The 14,998-nt window shown below is 47.5% G+C and overlaps 1 protein-coding gene across 1 annotated transcript in view; it reads left to right on the forward strand.

Moving 5' to 3' along the window:
- Nucleotides 1-296: 296 nt before the first annotated feature.
- ERLIN2 (ER lipid raft associated 2) overlaps nt 297-14,998 on the forward strand; it is a 35,989-nt gene continuing 21,287 nt past the window's right edge. Inside the window, exons 1-5 of the mRNA XM_044279326.1 lie at nt 297-425; nt 6,488-6,605; nt 10,624-10,705; nt 12,330-12,376; nt 13,516-13,577. Coding sequence (XP_044135261.1) covers nt 6,499-6,605; nt 10,624-10,705; nt 12,330-12,376; nt 13,516-13,577 — 298 coding nt within the window. The 5' untranslated portion in view covers nt 297-425; nt 6,488-6,498. The remainder of the gene's footprint in view (nt 426-6,487; nt 6,606-10,623; nt 10,706-12,329; nt 12,377-13,515; nt 13,578-14,998) is intronic.

Below are 14,998 nucleotides of genomic sequence, written 5' to 3' on the forward strand. Positions count from 1 at the left end.
GTCCTCGGAGTTGTTTTGCTATAATTGCTGTTAAGCCTACACAATACCTTCTAAGCTCATTACACGAATGGTGACATACATCCGTCTGCAGCCACGTCGTCCGTATTTCAGGCGCTTTTAATAACCTGTGACCGCCTTTGCACTGATAGACATGACTGTACATCACTCGGCGCCGGCTCACCTTCGTGGAGCAGGTTCTGCACGTGTACTCTGTAACCTACAGTCTACAGCACCACCTGCTGGTTACCTACCGGTACTGCGATCGCCAACCCGCGCTGCGTGCCCACAACAAAGATGGCTGCTGCCTCAGCGGGACGCAGGCTGATGACGTTTCGGCGAGCGACTCCAGGAAGAGAGTGAAGCAGGTGGAAGAGAAAGAAAGCTTTGGATCACACAGATCAGCGGTGACCTGGAGGAGCAGTAAGGTCAGGCCTGGGGCTGCGTGTGTGACGCCATGTTGTAGGGCGAGAGATCTTTGGGGTTATGGGGTGCTCCTCTGTTCCTAAGGGCAGCATATGGCTGACTTACTGTTTAGTGTGGGGTCGGGCAAAGAGCAGTGCATGATTAAAGGGCATCTGGCAGCAGCTTTGTGCCTATGACACTGGCTGACCTGTTACATGTGCACTTGGCAGCTGAAGGCATCAGTGTTGGTCCCATATTCATATGTGCCCGCACTGCTGAGAAAAATGGTGTTTTATTATATGCTAATGAGCCTCTAGGAGCATCGGGGGCGTTGCCATTACTCCTAGAGGCTCTGCTCTCTCTGCAACTGCCGTGCCCTCTCCACATTGACAGGACCAGGTGCAGAGAGAGCAGAGCCTCTAGGTGTAATGGTAACGCCCCCATTGCTCCTAGAGGTTCATTTGCATATATTAAAACATAATTTTTCTCAGACGTGCCGGCACATATGAACATGGGACCAACACAGATGCCTTCAGCTGCCAAGTGCACATGTAACAGGTCAGCCGGTGTCATAGGTACAGATCTGCTGACAGATGGGCTTTACAGCTGGTCGGTGGACATCGATGTCAGGGGAGATAAAGCTATGTGTACCCCGAGCTCCTGTAATTCAGTAGGACCTTTGTGTGAGTCGACTTTGCTAGCGTGCTGACTTGTGCCAATGTGTGTAACCCAGGGTGGCCATGATAGGACCGCTGGCAAATGTCGTATTTGGCTGTAAATTAATGAGTCTCACAGAGATCCACGTAACTGTGACCGCAGCGTCTGCCTTTTCTACTAATGGATTGGAGACCACATGAGGAAAAAATGTAATGCCAAAAGTGACAATGTAAGAAGGACCTCACGCCCCATATGGTATGAAATGTGCTCCATACCTCGGGTGCAGAAGTATCACAGGTTGTGGACACGTCTCGTCAGGGGCAGTCTATGGGCATCATATGACACAAAGCTCCTTGCCATATGGCCCATGCATGCGGCCCCTGGACTCCTACCGGAATAACAGGAGATTATTCCAGCGCACGTCCTGTCACTGAGACGCTCTGCTAGGATTGCATGGTTTCTTGAGGAAACTGTAAGTAGAATCCCACAAGATGAGAAGAATGCGAGGCTATAGGAGCGCATGTTGTCGTAATAGAGCTGCCACTGCACGCTGGATGGTACAGTTGTGGAGGCGATCACGCGAGATCTGGAGAGTATCATGTGCCCCACAAGTGCCCAGTATAGATCAGAAATGGGACATTTTGAGGGTATGTTCACACGGGTAAAAACAGTGGCAGATCCGTACACTCGTCTGCCTCTGTGAGCAGTGAGTATTTGGCCGCCTAAATGTTGCCAAAAACCAGTAGCTATTTTAGCCCTTCCCCATTGACTTCAATGAGGAACGCAGATAAAATCCACTTCAAAGAAGTAACATGCCCTGGTGGTGTTTTACCCACTGAAGTCAATGGAAAGCTGCTTTTGGTGTTTTGATTGTGAATTAGAGTGCGAAAAAATGTCAGTAGACGTCACACACGTGAACTTACCTTCAGTCTGCATTTCTTTTAATGTTTGTGTTTTGTTTTTTACACGACTTCTGTAAAAGGATGAGCTATCCTCAGCATAGGCTATCACTAGCTGATTGGCGGGGGTCTAACACCTTGCACTCTTGCTGATGAGCTAGTGAAGGCCTGTCCTGAGGATAGCCCATCACTTAAAGGGGATGAACCCGGACATATCCCCATGTTTACCCTGATATGAGCATCAGAGCATTTCATGCTCTCCTTTGCCTTGCGCTGATTTGCGCCGGACAAAGGCATTTTATGGAGAGATCCGGTGACATACCGGGCTCTCCATAGGGACTGCTGGGTGGAGGCTTCTGCCCAGCAGTGAACCGGGATGTCACCAGCACTAATGGGTGGGCTTTAGCGCTAAAGCCCACCCATCAGAGCCGGGCTCACTGCTGGGCGGAAGCCTCTGCCCAGCAGTGTAATGATATAAACAAAAAAAAAGCCCTTGTTCTGCGCAATACAGCACAGGGCAAGGGAGAGCGTGGGAGCATGAAATGGGGGGGGGGGTAAAAATGGGGATATGTCCGGGTTCAGAGCTGAACCCTTTTAAAAAAAAAAAAAAAAAAGTTGCACGCGGTCCTCATCCAATCCTGGTTTTTTTGTGTATCACACGCAGATCCATCCATTTATATGTGGCCACAAAAAATGCGGACAGCACATGATATTATCCGTGTGCTGTCCACATCCACGTGGCCGTGCTGCAAATGATAAAAATGTCCTATTGTCTGTTTTGTGGACAAGAATAGGCATAATGACAATGGAGCCTGTGAGAAGTGCAGGACGCACACGGTCAACATCCCAATTTTGTGGACCGCAGAATGGAAATGGCCGACTGACTGTAGCGTTAATCTACAGAGCAAGTGACATCAGATGTACAAGATGCTACTAAAATGCTTTAAAAAGTCATACAAATTGCACACATTTTTAACGCTGGAAAAAAAAACGCCAGACCACATTTATGTGTGACGCGAGCATCAGGGTAAATTCACACTCGGAGGCTTAAGATCAGCTCTCGTCATCTGAATTGGGCTGTTTGCCAGAGAGCCCATGGATTTCTGCAGGCCCTGAACAGTTCTAGAAATGTATCTGACTAAGGCCTCAAGCACACGGGCAACATCCGTGCAGCGGGCCGGACCCATTAAACTTGAATGGGTCCGTGGTATGTCTGCACCGTGAAAAAATATGACACGTCATATTTTTTTGCAGTGCGGAACTACGGAAAGAGACACCACGGAAGCAGTCCGTAGTGCTTCCGGTGTTCCGTATTTCTGGAATTTTGGACCCATTCAAGTGAATGGGTCCGCTTGCGGGGTGCACGGGGCCAGCGGCCGTGGATTGCCGACCCGCCGTGTGCATGAGGCATTGAGGCCTAATCTGCCGTGTGTGAATTCAACCTAAGGTTCAGCTCACATTGGTGTCGTGGGTTCCAGGAACCACGGCAGATGTGATGAATCTGTCCTGCAACCATTCCTAAGGTATCTCATCGACCTGTAGCTCCGACATCCTTTCTCCGAGGCGGAATAGCGCCATAGGCTATGCTTGTCTGACGGTTAGACACCTGGCGTGACAGAATTGTGAGCAGAGCCTAAGCGATGATCGGTGCGACTGATCGACGAACGAGTCGTTTCTCGGTGTAGTGAGTGCCGATTATCATTCACAAAACCGTCATTTCGATCGCATATTCCATCGTTTGTAAAGCAGACACATTTGTGAATTTGCACAAAGCGAATTTTTTGTATCGTGCTTAAACACTCCCACGGTGTGATCGTCTGTAATCGTGCTCGCAGAGAACGGGTTCCTGTTTACACATACAAAATCGTTAACGTTCAAAGTTGACCTGTGTGCCCACACAAACGATTGAACCAACGAGAAATCTACCGATTGTCGCTCTATCGGTCATTGCTTTAGCACTACTTGATAATCGCACAGTTTCATTTGACTTTGCGGTAATTTACACGATAATCGGCTCGTGTAAACGTATCTTTACTATAGTCATCCAGAATACGTCTGATAATCCGGCACCGATCTGCTCCCATCAGTTCACAATTAGGGCTCATGCACGCGGCCGTTCTGTGCATTGGGGACCACAATTTGCGGTCCCCAATGCACGGGCAACATCCGTGCGGATGCCGCAGACGGATCCCGATCCATTAAACTTGAATGGGTCCATAGTCCTTTCCGCACTTCAAAAATTGCTTGAATGGGTCCCATTTCATTAGTCCGCATGTGTGGTGCACACAGCCAGTGCCCGTGTATTGCGGATCCGCTGTTTGTGGGCCACTATATGGGCACGGCCGGGTAACAGCCGTGTGCATGAGCCCTTACAGGAACTGTATGGCAACTGCACAGAATTATTTTTAAACCCTGCACCGGAGGCTGTTTTATCAGGTCACCATTATTAAATGAGCCTAAGTATGCCAGGGCGACACAGTGCGGGCGAGCAGGGATGGCGGCGTCCGTCACCTCATTCATTCTCTATGCGATCGATGCAGACTGACGCCTCTGCTATTGATTTTTGGGGTTTTCTCAGCGTGTGGTTGAGATAAAGTAAAAGAATGAAATGTAAGGTAAATCCAGCTGCCGCGTCACTTTTAGCTTAACCCTTTAATTTGATGAGGCTTGGTGGGCTGTATTTAGGAGTGCAGCTTGGAGATGGCGTAGTTCGTTGCCTCTGGAGTCAAGAAATAAAGGCTGTACTTTCCATTATGTTCTGGGAAAGCTGAGTGGTATCCACTATAGAGGATGTAAGGGCGGCCATGTTTGTTGTCACCCAGCTTTACCAGACACCAGTGTAACGGATCTGTTTAGTTATGTGCAAGTATTGCTTGATTCAAGCTGGTAATGCACATTAAAGGGGTTCTCTGGGAATTAAGAAAATAAAATTAATGAAAATAGAACTATATTATATTCCCAAATACCTTTCATTAGTTATAATGGCTCCTTTTGTCTGGGGAGCAATTATCAGGAGAAATAAAATGGCCGCTGTCCTATTAGTACACACAAAACCTGTCCTGATCACGCATGAGGACAAGTTACTTCACAACACTGAAGTAAAGAGCTGCCTCATCCCCCTCTCTGCTCTGCCTGTCAGGGATTATGATCCTGAATACAGATGATAAAATCTTCAGCTGAATCTCTGCAGGAATGGACATCATTAGGAGACATGAAGTACAGAGAGGAGGTGGGCATGTGGATAATGAGCAGCAGCACTTGTATACAGTCTCCATTACCACAGCCTCACATTACCTGTCCTGTCCGTCCTCTCTGTACTTCATGTCTCCTCATGAACTCCATTCCTACAGAGATTACAGTTAAATATCATATTAAACTGTAGTCAGGATCATAATCCCTGACAAGTAGAGCAGCGAGGAGGATGAGGCAGCTCTTTACCTCAGTGTTGTGACGTAGGCTGTGAAGTAACTTCTCCCCCTGTCTGATCAGGACAAGTTTTGTGTGTAGTAATAGGACAGCGGCCATTTTATTTCCCCTGATTGCTCCTCAGACAAAACAAGCTATTATAACTAATGAAAGGTATTTGGGATTATATTTATAATAAAGTAATATTTTAAGTATTCTTAATTCCTGGAGAACCCCTTTAAGTGAATGTGGCTAGACTTGCCAATTTCGTCAGGACTGGCCAACCATCTAATGTATAGGAGAGAGGTAAGAAAGTGTGGCCTGTTGGATCCCAACATGCCTGATCCTTTGTTCTCAAGGGGATAATCTGCTGCGACAATGTCTGCTGCAGCTTATTCTGCTTTCCCTATTGAGAACACATACATTCTCGGCTGAGGTAATGGCGGCCATATTCTTCTAGCTTTCCCAGAAAGCGAATTAACAGGTACTGCTGCAAACGGCTGTCTGGTCAGGAGCAGTCCTTCTGGTGAGCCGTGGGTGTAGGACATGGCAGAGGTAAGGCTACTTTCACACTAGCGTTCGTCGGTCCGCTCGTGAGCTCCGTTTGAAGGAGCTCACGAGCGGACCCGAACGCCTCCGTCCAGCCCTGATGCAGTCTGAATGGAGCGGATCCGCTCAGACTGCATCAGTCTGGCGGCGTTCAGCCTCCGCTCCGCTCGCCTCCGCACGGCCAGGCGGACAGCTGAACGCTGCTTGCAAGTCAATGGGAACGGATCCGCTTGAAGATGACACCATATGGCTCAATCTTCAAGCGGATCCGTCCCCCATTGACTTTACATTGAAAGTCTGAACGGATCCGCTCAGGCTGCTTGCGCACTTAGAAATTTTTCTAAGTTATTAATGCAGACGAATCCGTACTGAACGGAGCCTCCGTCTGCATTAAAATGATCGGATCCGTTTAGAACGGATCCGATCAAGCGCTAGTGTGAAAGTAGCCTAAGAGCGCTGATCACTAGGGACAGCAAACATGGAGGGGAGGTGAATAGAAAGCTGCCTTATATGAAGTGGGACCCTCAGTGTATGTACGGTAAAGCTCACGATAGTCTCTTATGTCTCTTTTACAGGACCCAGGAGGATGTCCCACATCGGAGCTCTAGCTGCCATTACAGTGGCATTCACTGCTGCTGCCCTGCTTTCATCCATACACAAGATAGAGGAAGGACACATTGGGGTCTATTATAGGTAAGAGGCATCTGCATTTATAGTCTGAGGCGATGTGAATATGGTTTCCACTTATGCACAGTAGGAGGTGGATATTACAAGGCTGAAAAAAAGACATTTGTCCATACAGTTCGGCCTTTTACCCTGCAAATTGATCCAGAGGAGGGCAAAAAAAAAGAGGTAGAGGCCAATTTTTCTCACTTTAGGGGAAAAATCTTCCTTCCCGACTCCAATCAGAATAAGGTCCCATTCACACGTCCGCAATTTTAGTCCGCATTTTGCGGAACGGAATTGCGGACCCATTCATTTCTATGGGGACGTGCGGTCCCGCACTTCCGGGTCCGCATTTCCGTTTCTCAAAAAAATAGAACATGTTCTATTCTTGTCCGCGATAGGCATATTCTATTAATGCCTGCAATGTGCGGTCCGCAAAATTCGGAACGCACATTGCCGGTGTCTGTGTTTTGCGGATCTGTGAATCTGCAAAACACACTACGGACGTTTGAATGGACCCTAACTCCTTGGATCAGCGACCCCTCTCTAGAAGCTATAGCCTGTAATATTATTATGCTCCAGAAATACATCCAGGCCCCTCTTGAATTCCTTTATAATACTCACCATCACCACCTCCTCAGAAAGAGAGCTCCATAGTCTCACTGCTCTTACCGTAAAGATCCTCTTCTATGTTTGTGTACAAACCTTCTTTCCTCCAGACGCAGAGGATGTCCCCTTGTCACAGTCCTGGGGATAAATAGATGATGGGATAGATCTCTGTACTGATCCCTGATATATTTATACATAGTAATTAGATCTCCCCTCAGTTGTCTTTTTTTCTAAAGTGAATAACCCTAATTTTGATAATCTTTCAGGGTACTGTAGTTGCCCCATTCCAGTTATTACTTTAGTTGCCCCCCTCTGGACCCTCTCCAGCTGTGCTATGTCTGCCTTGTTCCCAGGAGCCCAGAACTGTACACAGTACTCCATGTGTGGTCTGACTAGTGATTTGTAAAGTGGTAGGACTATGTTCTTATCACGGGCATCTATGCCCCTTTTGATTCAACCCATTATCTTCTTGGCAATCTTCTAACCGGTAACTGTGAGTTATCCACTTCATTCTGATCCTCAGCTATGTCATGTGACCGACACACTGACTCTCCAAATGACACAAGGTTTTGTGTGTGGACAGGAAGTCAGTCTCTCTATTCATTCCTATGAGAGCCTCGATGTGTGTATGACGGGAATGAATAGAGAAACTGACTTCCTGTTCCGCACCTAAGACGCTGTGTCATCTGGAGGGTCAGAGTGTCGGTCACATGACACAGCTGAGGATCAGAATGAAGTGGATAACTCCCAAGATCACCTTTACTACATTGTGTACATCATGTAACTTTCTAATGGGCCAGGGCATAACAATTTTGTGGGAGTGCTTCTTTAAGACGTCTCCAGGCTGAAGCCCTGTTGCCGTTTGGATGACATATCTTTGGTTTCCCTCTGTCCTGTCTTGTTTGCCATGAAACGGTTAACATTGTTCTTCTCATATAGTCAAGTGTTATAAACAGTGGAGGCAATTGATTTACTGCTCAGATCCGGCAGGATGTTGGCTTGGCCGCCTCACTTTCTGGCATGACATGCAACACATCCAAGAAGATGCTGGAATTATTGCCTTCATTTGCATGTCCTCAAACAAAGCTAAAATACCATCAGTTTCTGTGGAGTAGAGAGGACTGTACATGAGGGCTGAAGATGGGGCGACTCCACCTCCTGGGAGCTGCCTTTGTGCAGGAAGGACAATCGTGGACGGCTCTGGAACGTTTCAGTACGTTTTAGTCCTGATGTTTTAGGGACCAGCATGTGTCTCAATTCCCTCCCACAGACTTCCCTGGAGGGGTCTTGTCATCCTAGTGCTGTCATGGCTGACCTCCGGCACTCCAGCCGTGATAAAACTACAACCCCCAAGATGCACACTTGCTTGGCTGTTCTCAGAACTCCACAGAAATGAATGGAGCATGCTGGGAGTTGTAGTTTCACCACAGCTGGAGTGCCAGAGGTTAGCCATCACTGTTAGTGATACGTCATAACCATCTCCTGGGACCGCAGCTGATGACAAAAGCTAAGGGAGGTATTTTCAGCCTATTCCCTACACAGTGGTGTTCCTGGCCACCACTATGCATCACAGCTCCATTCATGTCCATGGGGCTATGCAGCGGATGACTATATGGCAGGTGACCAGGGTCGTCTCTGTGCAATGTTAAAGGGCATGTACCTCTGAAACTGGCTGACCTGCTTGGCAGCTGAAGACATCTGTGTTGGTCCCATGTTCATATGTGCCCGCATTGCTGAGAAATATGAAGTTGTAATATATGCAAATGAACCTTTAGGAGCAACAAGGGCGTTGCCATTACACCTCGAGGCTCAGCTCTCTCTGCAGCTGCCGCATCTTCTGCACTTTGACTGACAGGGCGAGGCGGTGAAAATGTGATCACAAGGGTTGAGGGAATCTGGTTTGGATTGCTGTATCTGAACCCGAATGTTTTCAAGACTACATTAAAGAGGACCTTTCATGGGTCCGAACATTGTAAGATAACTATCTGGACATGTAGAGCGGCGCCCAGCGATCTCACTGCACTTGCTGTTATCCCTGGGTCCCGCTCCGTTCGCCCGCTGTGGCCCCGTTACCTTCTCTCGTGCTGTATGGTAATTGCTAGCGGGGCCACAGTGGGCGAACGGAGCGGCACCCAGGGATAACAGTAAGTGCAGTGAGATCCCTGGGCGCCGCTCTACTTGTCCAGATAGTTATCTTACAATGTTCGGACCCTCTTTAAGGATATTGGATCCGTCCTACTGTAAAATGTATGACCTACGCTGAGGTCTTTCCGAAGTGTCAGCAAATATCACGAGAGTTACTTCGTCTCGCTTCTATCACGTGTCATTTAATTTATTCACATAAAATACTGTATCAAAATCCGAAGCTGAACTCTGCTTCATTAATGAAGCACAAAGCCGAGTTCCCTCAACGCTAGTGATCACGTTCAGGTGCTGACAGATGCCCTTTAACCAGTACGGTCTAAGAGTCGGTGAGGATCCCGCCAGTCACACCTCCACTCATCACAAGGGATGGCCGATCTGAGCAGTAGGCCACTACTGAAGGTCCATTTACATGGGACGATGTACAAGCAGGTTGTCAGGAAGGAGGCTGGTGGAGGAGACCGGTGCATTTACAGGCAGCGATCTCCTCCAGGGTATGGGGAGGAGTGATCACTAATGCCGTCGCTCTTCCTTATACTGTCTCGTTGTTTCCCGGGAGCAGATCGTGTTACACAGGGCAATCTGCCACGGGGAAACGAGGATTTCTGTGCTGCACAAATGAACCACTCATTCATTGGGTAATCGGCGGTACATTTACACCGCCACATCAGCGCTAACAAGCGTTACTATGAATGCTCGTTAGTGATAATCTGTGCGATTCTCGGCCCGTGTAAAGGGCTCTTACGTATCATGAGAATAGTCCTGTAATTGTTAGTGGTCCAGCAATGCACACGTAAGCCTGGGAGGACTTCAGATTTCCATTGTTGCCCTGCCAGTCCATCCTCAGGATGCAGGTTACTGCTGGCAGCAGTCTGTATTCAGTCTATGGAGCACCATAGCTGTGGCCTGTCTTCTGACAGTTGGAGATGTAGGGCGTTTGAACTTCTTGTATATGATCACAACGCTTCGCATTGGTGGATTGCTATTTATGCATCCCCCTAGTGTGTGTGTGTGTGTGTGTGTGTGTGTGTATATATATATATATATATATATCTATATCCATAAAGCGGCTGCTCATCCATTGACTTGATTACACTCCTAATTACAAAGCTCTTTCATTTGGCACAAATTAGAAAAATCTGAAATCTTTACTTTGAGCCGAAAATCCCTCTCTAGATGAGCTGCAGAATTTGCACTCCGTGTTGAGACCGGCTTCCTCTTCCTCACTCCTTTCCTTGATTTGCATGTGGTTAGGGACAAATACGAAACTGAACAATTCTCCTTTCTCCTCCAGGGGTGGAGCACTACTCACGTCGACGAGTGGACCCGGATTCCATTTAATGTTCCCATTTATAACCTCCTTCAAGTCTGTACAGGTATGTATAATGAATAGTAACTTGGTCTCTGCAGAATCAGTCTGCTGCGCACTACATCTCCCAGCATGGTCCATCTATCATTAATGGGGTTAAATAAAATCGTTCACAGCAACAGTGAATGTGATAAAATAGGAAAAGGAGTGATACTTCCCAGCGTCCTGCTCCTGTCCTCCCTGTCGGTGTTTGTTTTCCTGGCTGCAGTGGTGATGTCCCACACATACCATGTCACCAATGCAGCCAATGTCTGGCCTCAGCAGTCAAGTGCTGTACACGGCTGAGGCCAATGGTATGCACAGAATGTCACCAAAATGACGTCAGCGCTGAAGGACTGGAGCGCGATACTGGAAACAGCAGGGGAGAAAAGTGGTGATTGAAAAGGGCTACTTCACAAGGGCAAAATACTTGTCGGAAAAATCAGATGGCTGTGGAACTCGTGGCGGTAAGCCTAGGCCGAGACTTGGTTTCTGATTAGCCATATTCAATGGGGACTCAGCGCTGAAACGGCAGCAAGATGGGGCAGGGCACTCCTTTTTTCAGTCACTACTTTCCATTGAAAGCAATGGGAGGCAGATTTGAGGCGGTTTTCCATGCCAATTCCGATGCGGTATACTTGGCTCCAACCATTGTTTCAAATAATTGTGTAAAAAAATAAACCCAAAAACCATTACTATGGTTTTCCAGATCTTGGACTCCCAGTGAAAGGATGGAGTATGCAGTGAAGTCAGATGACCTCTCACAACCAATCTGCAACGTTCTGTTACATCCGTTTTCCCATCCTATAACGCGATGACTTATCACTAAGATAAGCTGATGATCTGCGGGAGTCCAACCTCTGGGAACCCCATTGGTCCAAAGAGTTAAAGATGTTGTGCAAGAATAGAGAGGGTGGGGGGCTTGGCAAAGCACCCCACATGACCGCACCTGTAAAGGAAAGATGACTTGCCTTCTTCCCGGCACTGGATCCCCGCTCCTCCTCCTGGTCTGCAGTGCTCCTCTAGGCTTTCTTGCTGTCAACATCTGATTTGACATCACTGCAGCCAATCGCTAGCCACGGCAGAGACTGGATCCCTTGCATCATGACATAAGAGGATTCCCCCCTGGCGATGTTAGACCGGATGTTGACATCGAGGGAGCCCTGAGTAGCATTGCAGGCCAGGAAGAGGAGTGGGGAGCCAGCAACGGGAAGAAGGTAAGTAATCTTTCCTTTACAGGTCTGGCCCAGTGTGGGAGGGGGTTGCCAGACTACCCCCTTCCCTATTCTTTCACAACCCCTTTAAGGAACCATAGCACTCCTACCAGGCTGCAGTTGTCTCCACAGCTGGTGACCAAGGCAAACCGGTGACAGAGCCAGAGCAATTCTCCGGCTCTGCGTTCCCCCTCATTCTCAAGATTGGTAGGCCTTTTCTTCCCTGATGGTATTAGCACCTTATGGAAATAAAGGAAAGTTGCTCTCTGACTTGTGCGCAGTCCAGCCGACATGTCTATTGGATAAAAGCACGCTAATGAGATTCAGTCGACATTATTTCAACAGCTCGTTTGTGATGATTGGGTTACCATAGATTAGTGGATACTACAGCTGCCGATGTAACTATCGGATTACTCTCATGTCCCATCTGTTCCTTAGAGCACGTTACAGACAGACGAGGTGAAGAACGTCCCGTGCGGCACGAGGTGAGCTCTGGAGACTGGTGACATAGGATTTGGCTCAAACGTTATGGGGACCATTGCCACATAGAGCTAGATCATGTACTATTGTCACCTTGTGATGCTACCCCCAACAGTTTTCATGTCTGGATGTAGGAAAACATGGCTTCTTTCTTCGAAGAACAGCGGCATACCTGTCTTCAGGTTGTGTGGTATTTCATTTCGCTGCCATTTACTTCAGTGGAGATGATTTGTAACATCAAACACAACCCATGGAAGATGATTACAATTTATATATGGGATCCCCGGTTTGACCGGTCATAAGTCTCATAACAGAACCTGTAATGTGTTGATATCGACCTGCTAGCATATGTAGTGGCAGCAGAAGAGGGCAGGGGTCTTAAAGGGGTTGTGCCACGAAAAATATTTTTTAGCCCGTCTTAGTTTAGAGCCCAAGCACGCCTCCTCACTATGCAGTATCGTCCCACAGCCTAGTTTAACCGCGCCGCCCCCTCTGCTACGTCAGTTAATTCATTCAAGCCAGGCACCTTGAATCTTCAGTTAGTCCAGCTGAAATCTCGCGCAGGCGCAGGACTGCCTACTGCCTGCGCGATCCGACCGCTCATGAGGGCAACAGCCTCAAAAGTGTCACTGGGCTCTGCGCATGCCCAGTGACGTCTTCTTATCGCTGTTGCCCTCAGGAGCGGTCTGCGCGAGATTTCAGCTGGTCTAACTGAAGATTCAAGGTGCCTGGCTTGAATGAATTAACTGACGGGGGGCGGCGCCGTTAAACTAGGCTGCGGGACGTTACTACATAGCGAGGAGGCGTGCTTGGGCTCTAAACTAAGGCGGGCTAGGCACTGCAGGGGGCGTTACTGGGCTCAGAGGCTGAAGAATTACCCCCCTCTGGGCACCTTCAGGGTTCATTTGCATAACACAAAGATCACTTTTTTAGCAAAATGAAAGCATGAAAATAAGAAAAATAAAATACCTCATCTCCTGCGGTGGTTTTCTATTACACATGGCAATGGTGAGAGGTTAATATGGTCAAACCAGGTGACAGATTCCCTTTAATGCTCCGTGACGTTAAGTAATGTATGTTGTGAAGTGTTGGCAGACTGCATACCCGCACAGGAGATGATCTTTCTTATGTTAATATCTTTTAGTGGTGGAGTCATGATATATTTTGATCGGATAGAAGTGGTCAATTATCTCATATCTAGTGCAGGTAAGTAGTGTTCACTTGGACTTGCCAGGTCTTTCCTGCTCCTTTGGTAGATCACCACGCGCCATGCTACTAATAGAATAAGGCTGGAATGGAAAGATTCCTGTTAGAAGGCGTTCTCAAATTGTGTAAAGTGATGGAATATCATGAGTCCACACCATCACTTTAAAGGGGATTGTCACCAGGCAGCATGTTATAGAGCAGGAGGAGCTGAGCAGATTACTACACAGGTTCACATGGGAAAATATTCAGTATAACGTGTCATTTATTGCTCATTCTGTGGTTAGGAGTCCAGTGGGCAGTTCTCCTCGGTGATTGCGCATGCTCATACAGGAAAGGATGCCAATCAGTAAGCTACAGGTATTATTCTGTTCAGCTCCTCCTGCTCTATAACATGGCGGTGGAAGGTCAGACTGCATGATCCACATGGCAGGTTCACTTTCAGATCAGTGGGGGTCCGATCTCTTAGACAATCATGAGATTGAAGGGGCTGATTTAACACTGCATTCCCTGCACATGGGTTCTCCTGGCCACCCAGCTGTGCATGAGAAATTGAGACTTGTCCCCTTCTCATCTCTGACCAGTCCTGGATTGATGGCATATCCTATCCCTCTTTAGAACGCTCCTTTAGGCTGCCTGCACACAGGTGTGGGCTGTGTTGCAGAAATTCCGCATGAATTTCCATGCTGATTTCTGCGCATTTCTGCACCAAAAACCATAGGTGCTACTTGTTTTTTTGGGTGCGGATTTGATGCAGTTTTGTCCCAGATCTCGCCCTTGCATTGCAAAGAGTCAAATCCGCACAGAAGAGTTTACGTCCTTGCCTTCTCAGCTAGAAACCGACTTTATTCGCACATTGCAGATTTCATCGGTATTCTAAAGTCAGAAGCCGTCCCATGAAATCATGGAGTATAAAATCTTTACGTTATGTTCATAGCGTTTACGATCCAGCCCTGGTTTGTCTTACAAATACTGATGCACAACTAGATAGAGGCGGGTTGATGGTTGAACAGCCATTGAATGATCTTCTGGTGACCAATAATTGTGCCAATACCTTTTAGTCCGATTTGGATGTTAACACTTGTTTAAACTGGCTATACACGTGGGATGAAGGATCTGAGAATGTTCTTTCAAAGATAAAATACTGGACCACCAGGACACCATATACACTCTTCATGTGCAAAGTCAAAACTCAATAATGCTGCTTTATAGAATTGTACTAGATGATCTTGCCAGGCTCAGTGATGCCATTTTTGCTGTGCATTAGATACCAATTAGGAAATTGCTCTAAAGAGGCAGGAGGAGCCTCTGGTCTTTCTTGTATGAGGAACCGATAGTAAGAATATGTTTTTAAAGGGGAGCCAAAGCTACAGAGAAGGGCAGAAATGTCCAGTCCTTCCTATTGCATCTCACTGTGTCCATCT

This window comes from Bufo gargarizans, chromosome 2, assembly GCF_014858855.1.
Source record: "Bufo gargarizans isolate SCDJY-AF-19 chromosome 2, ASM1485885v1, whole genome shotgun sequence".
NCBI classification, from domain to species: domain Eukaryota; kingdom Metazoa; phylum Chordata; class Amphibia; order Anura; family Bufonidae; genus Bufo; species Bufo gargarizans.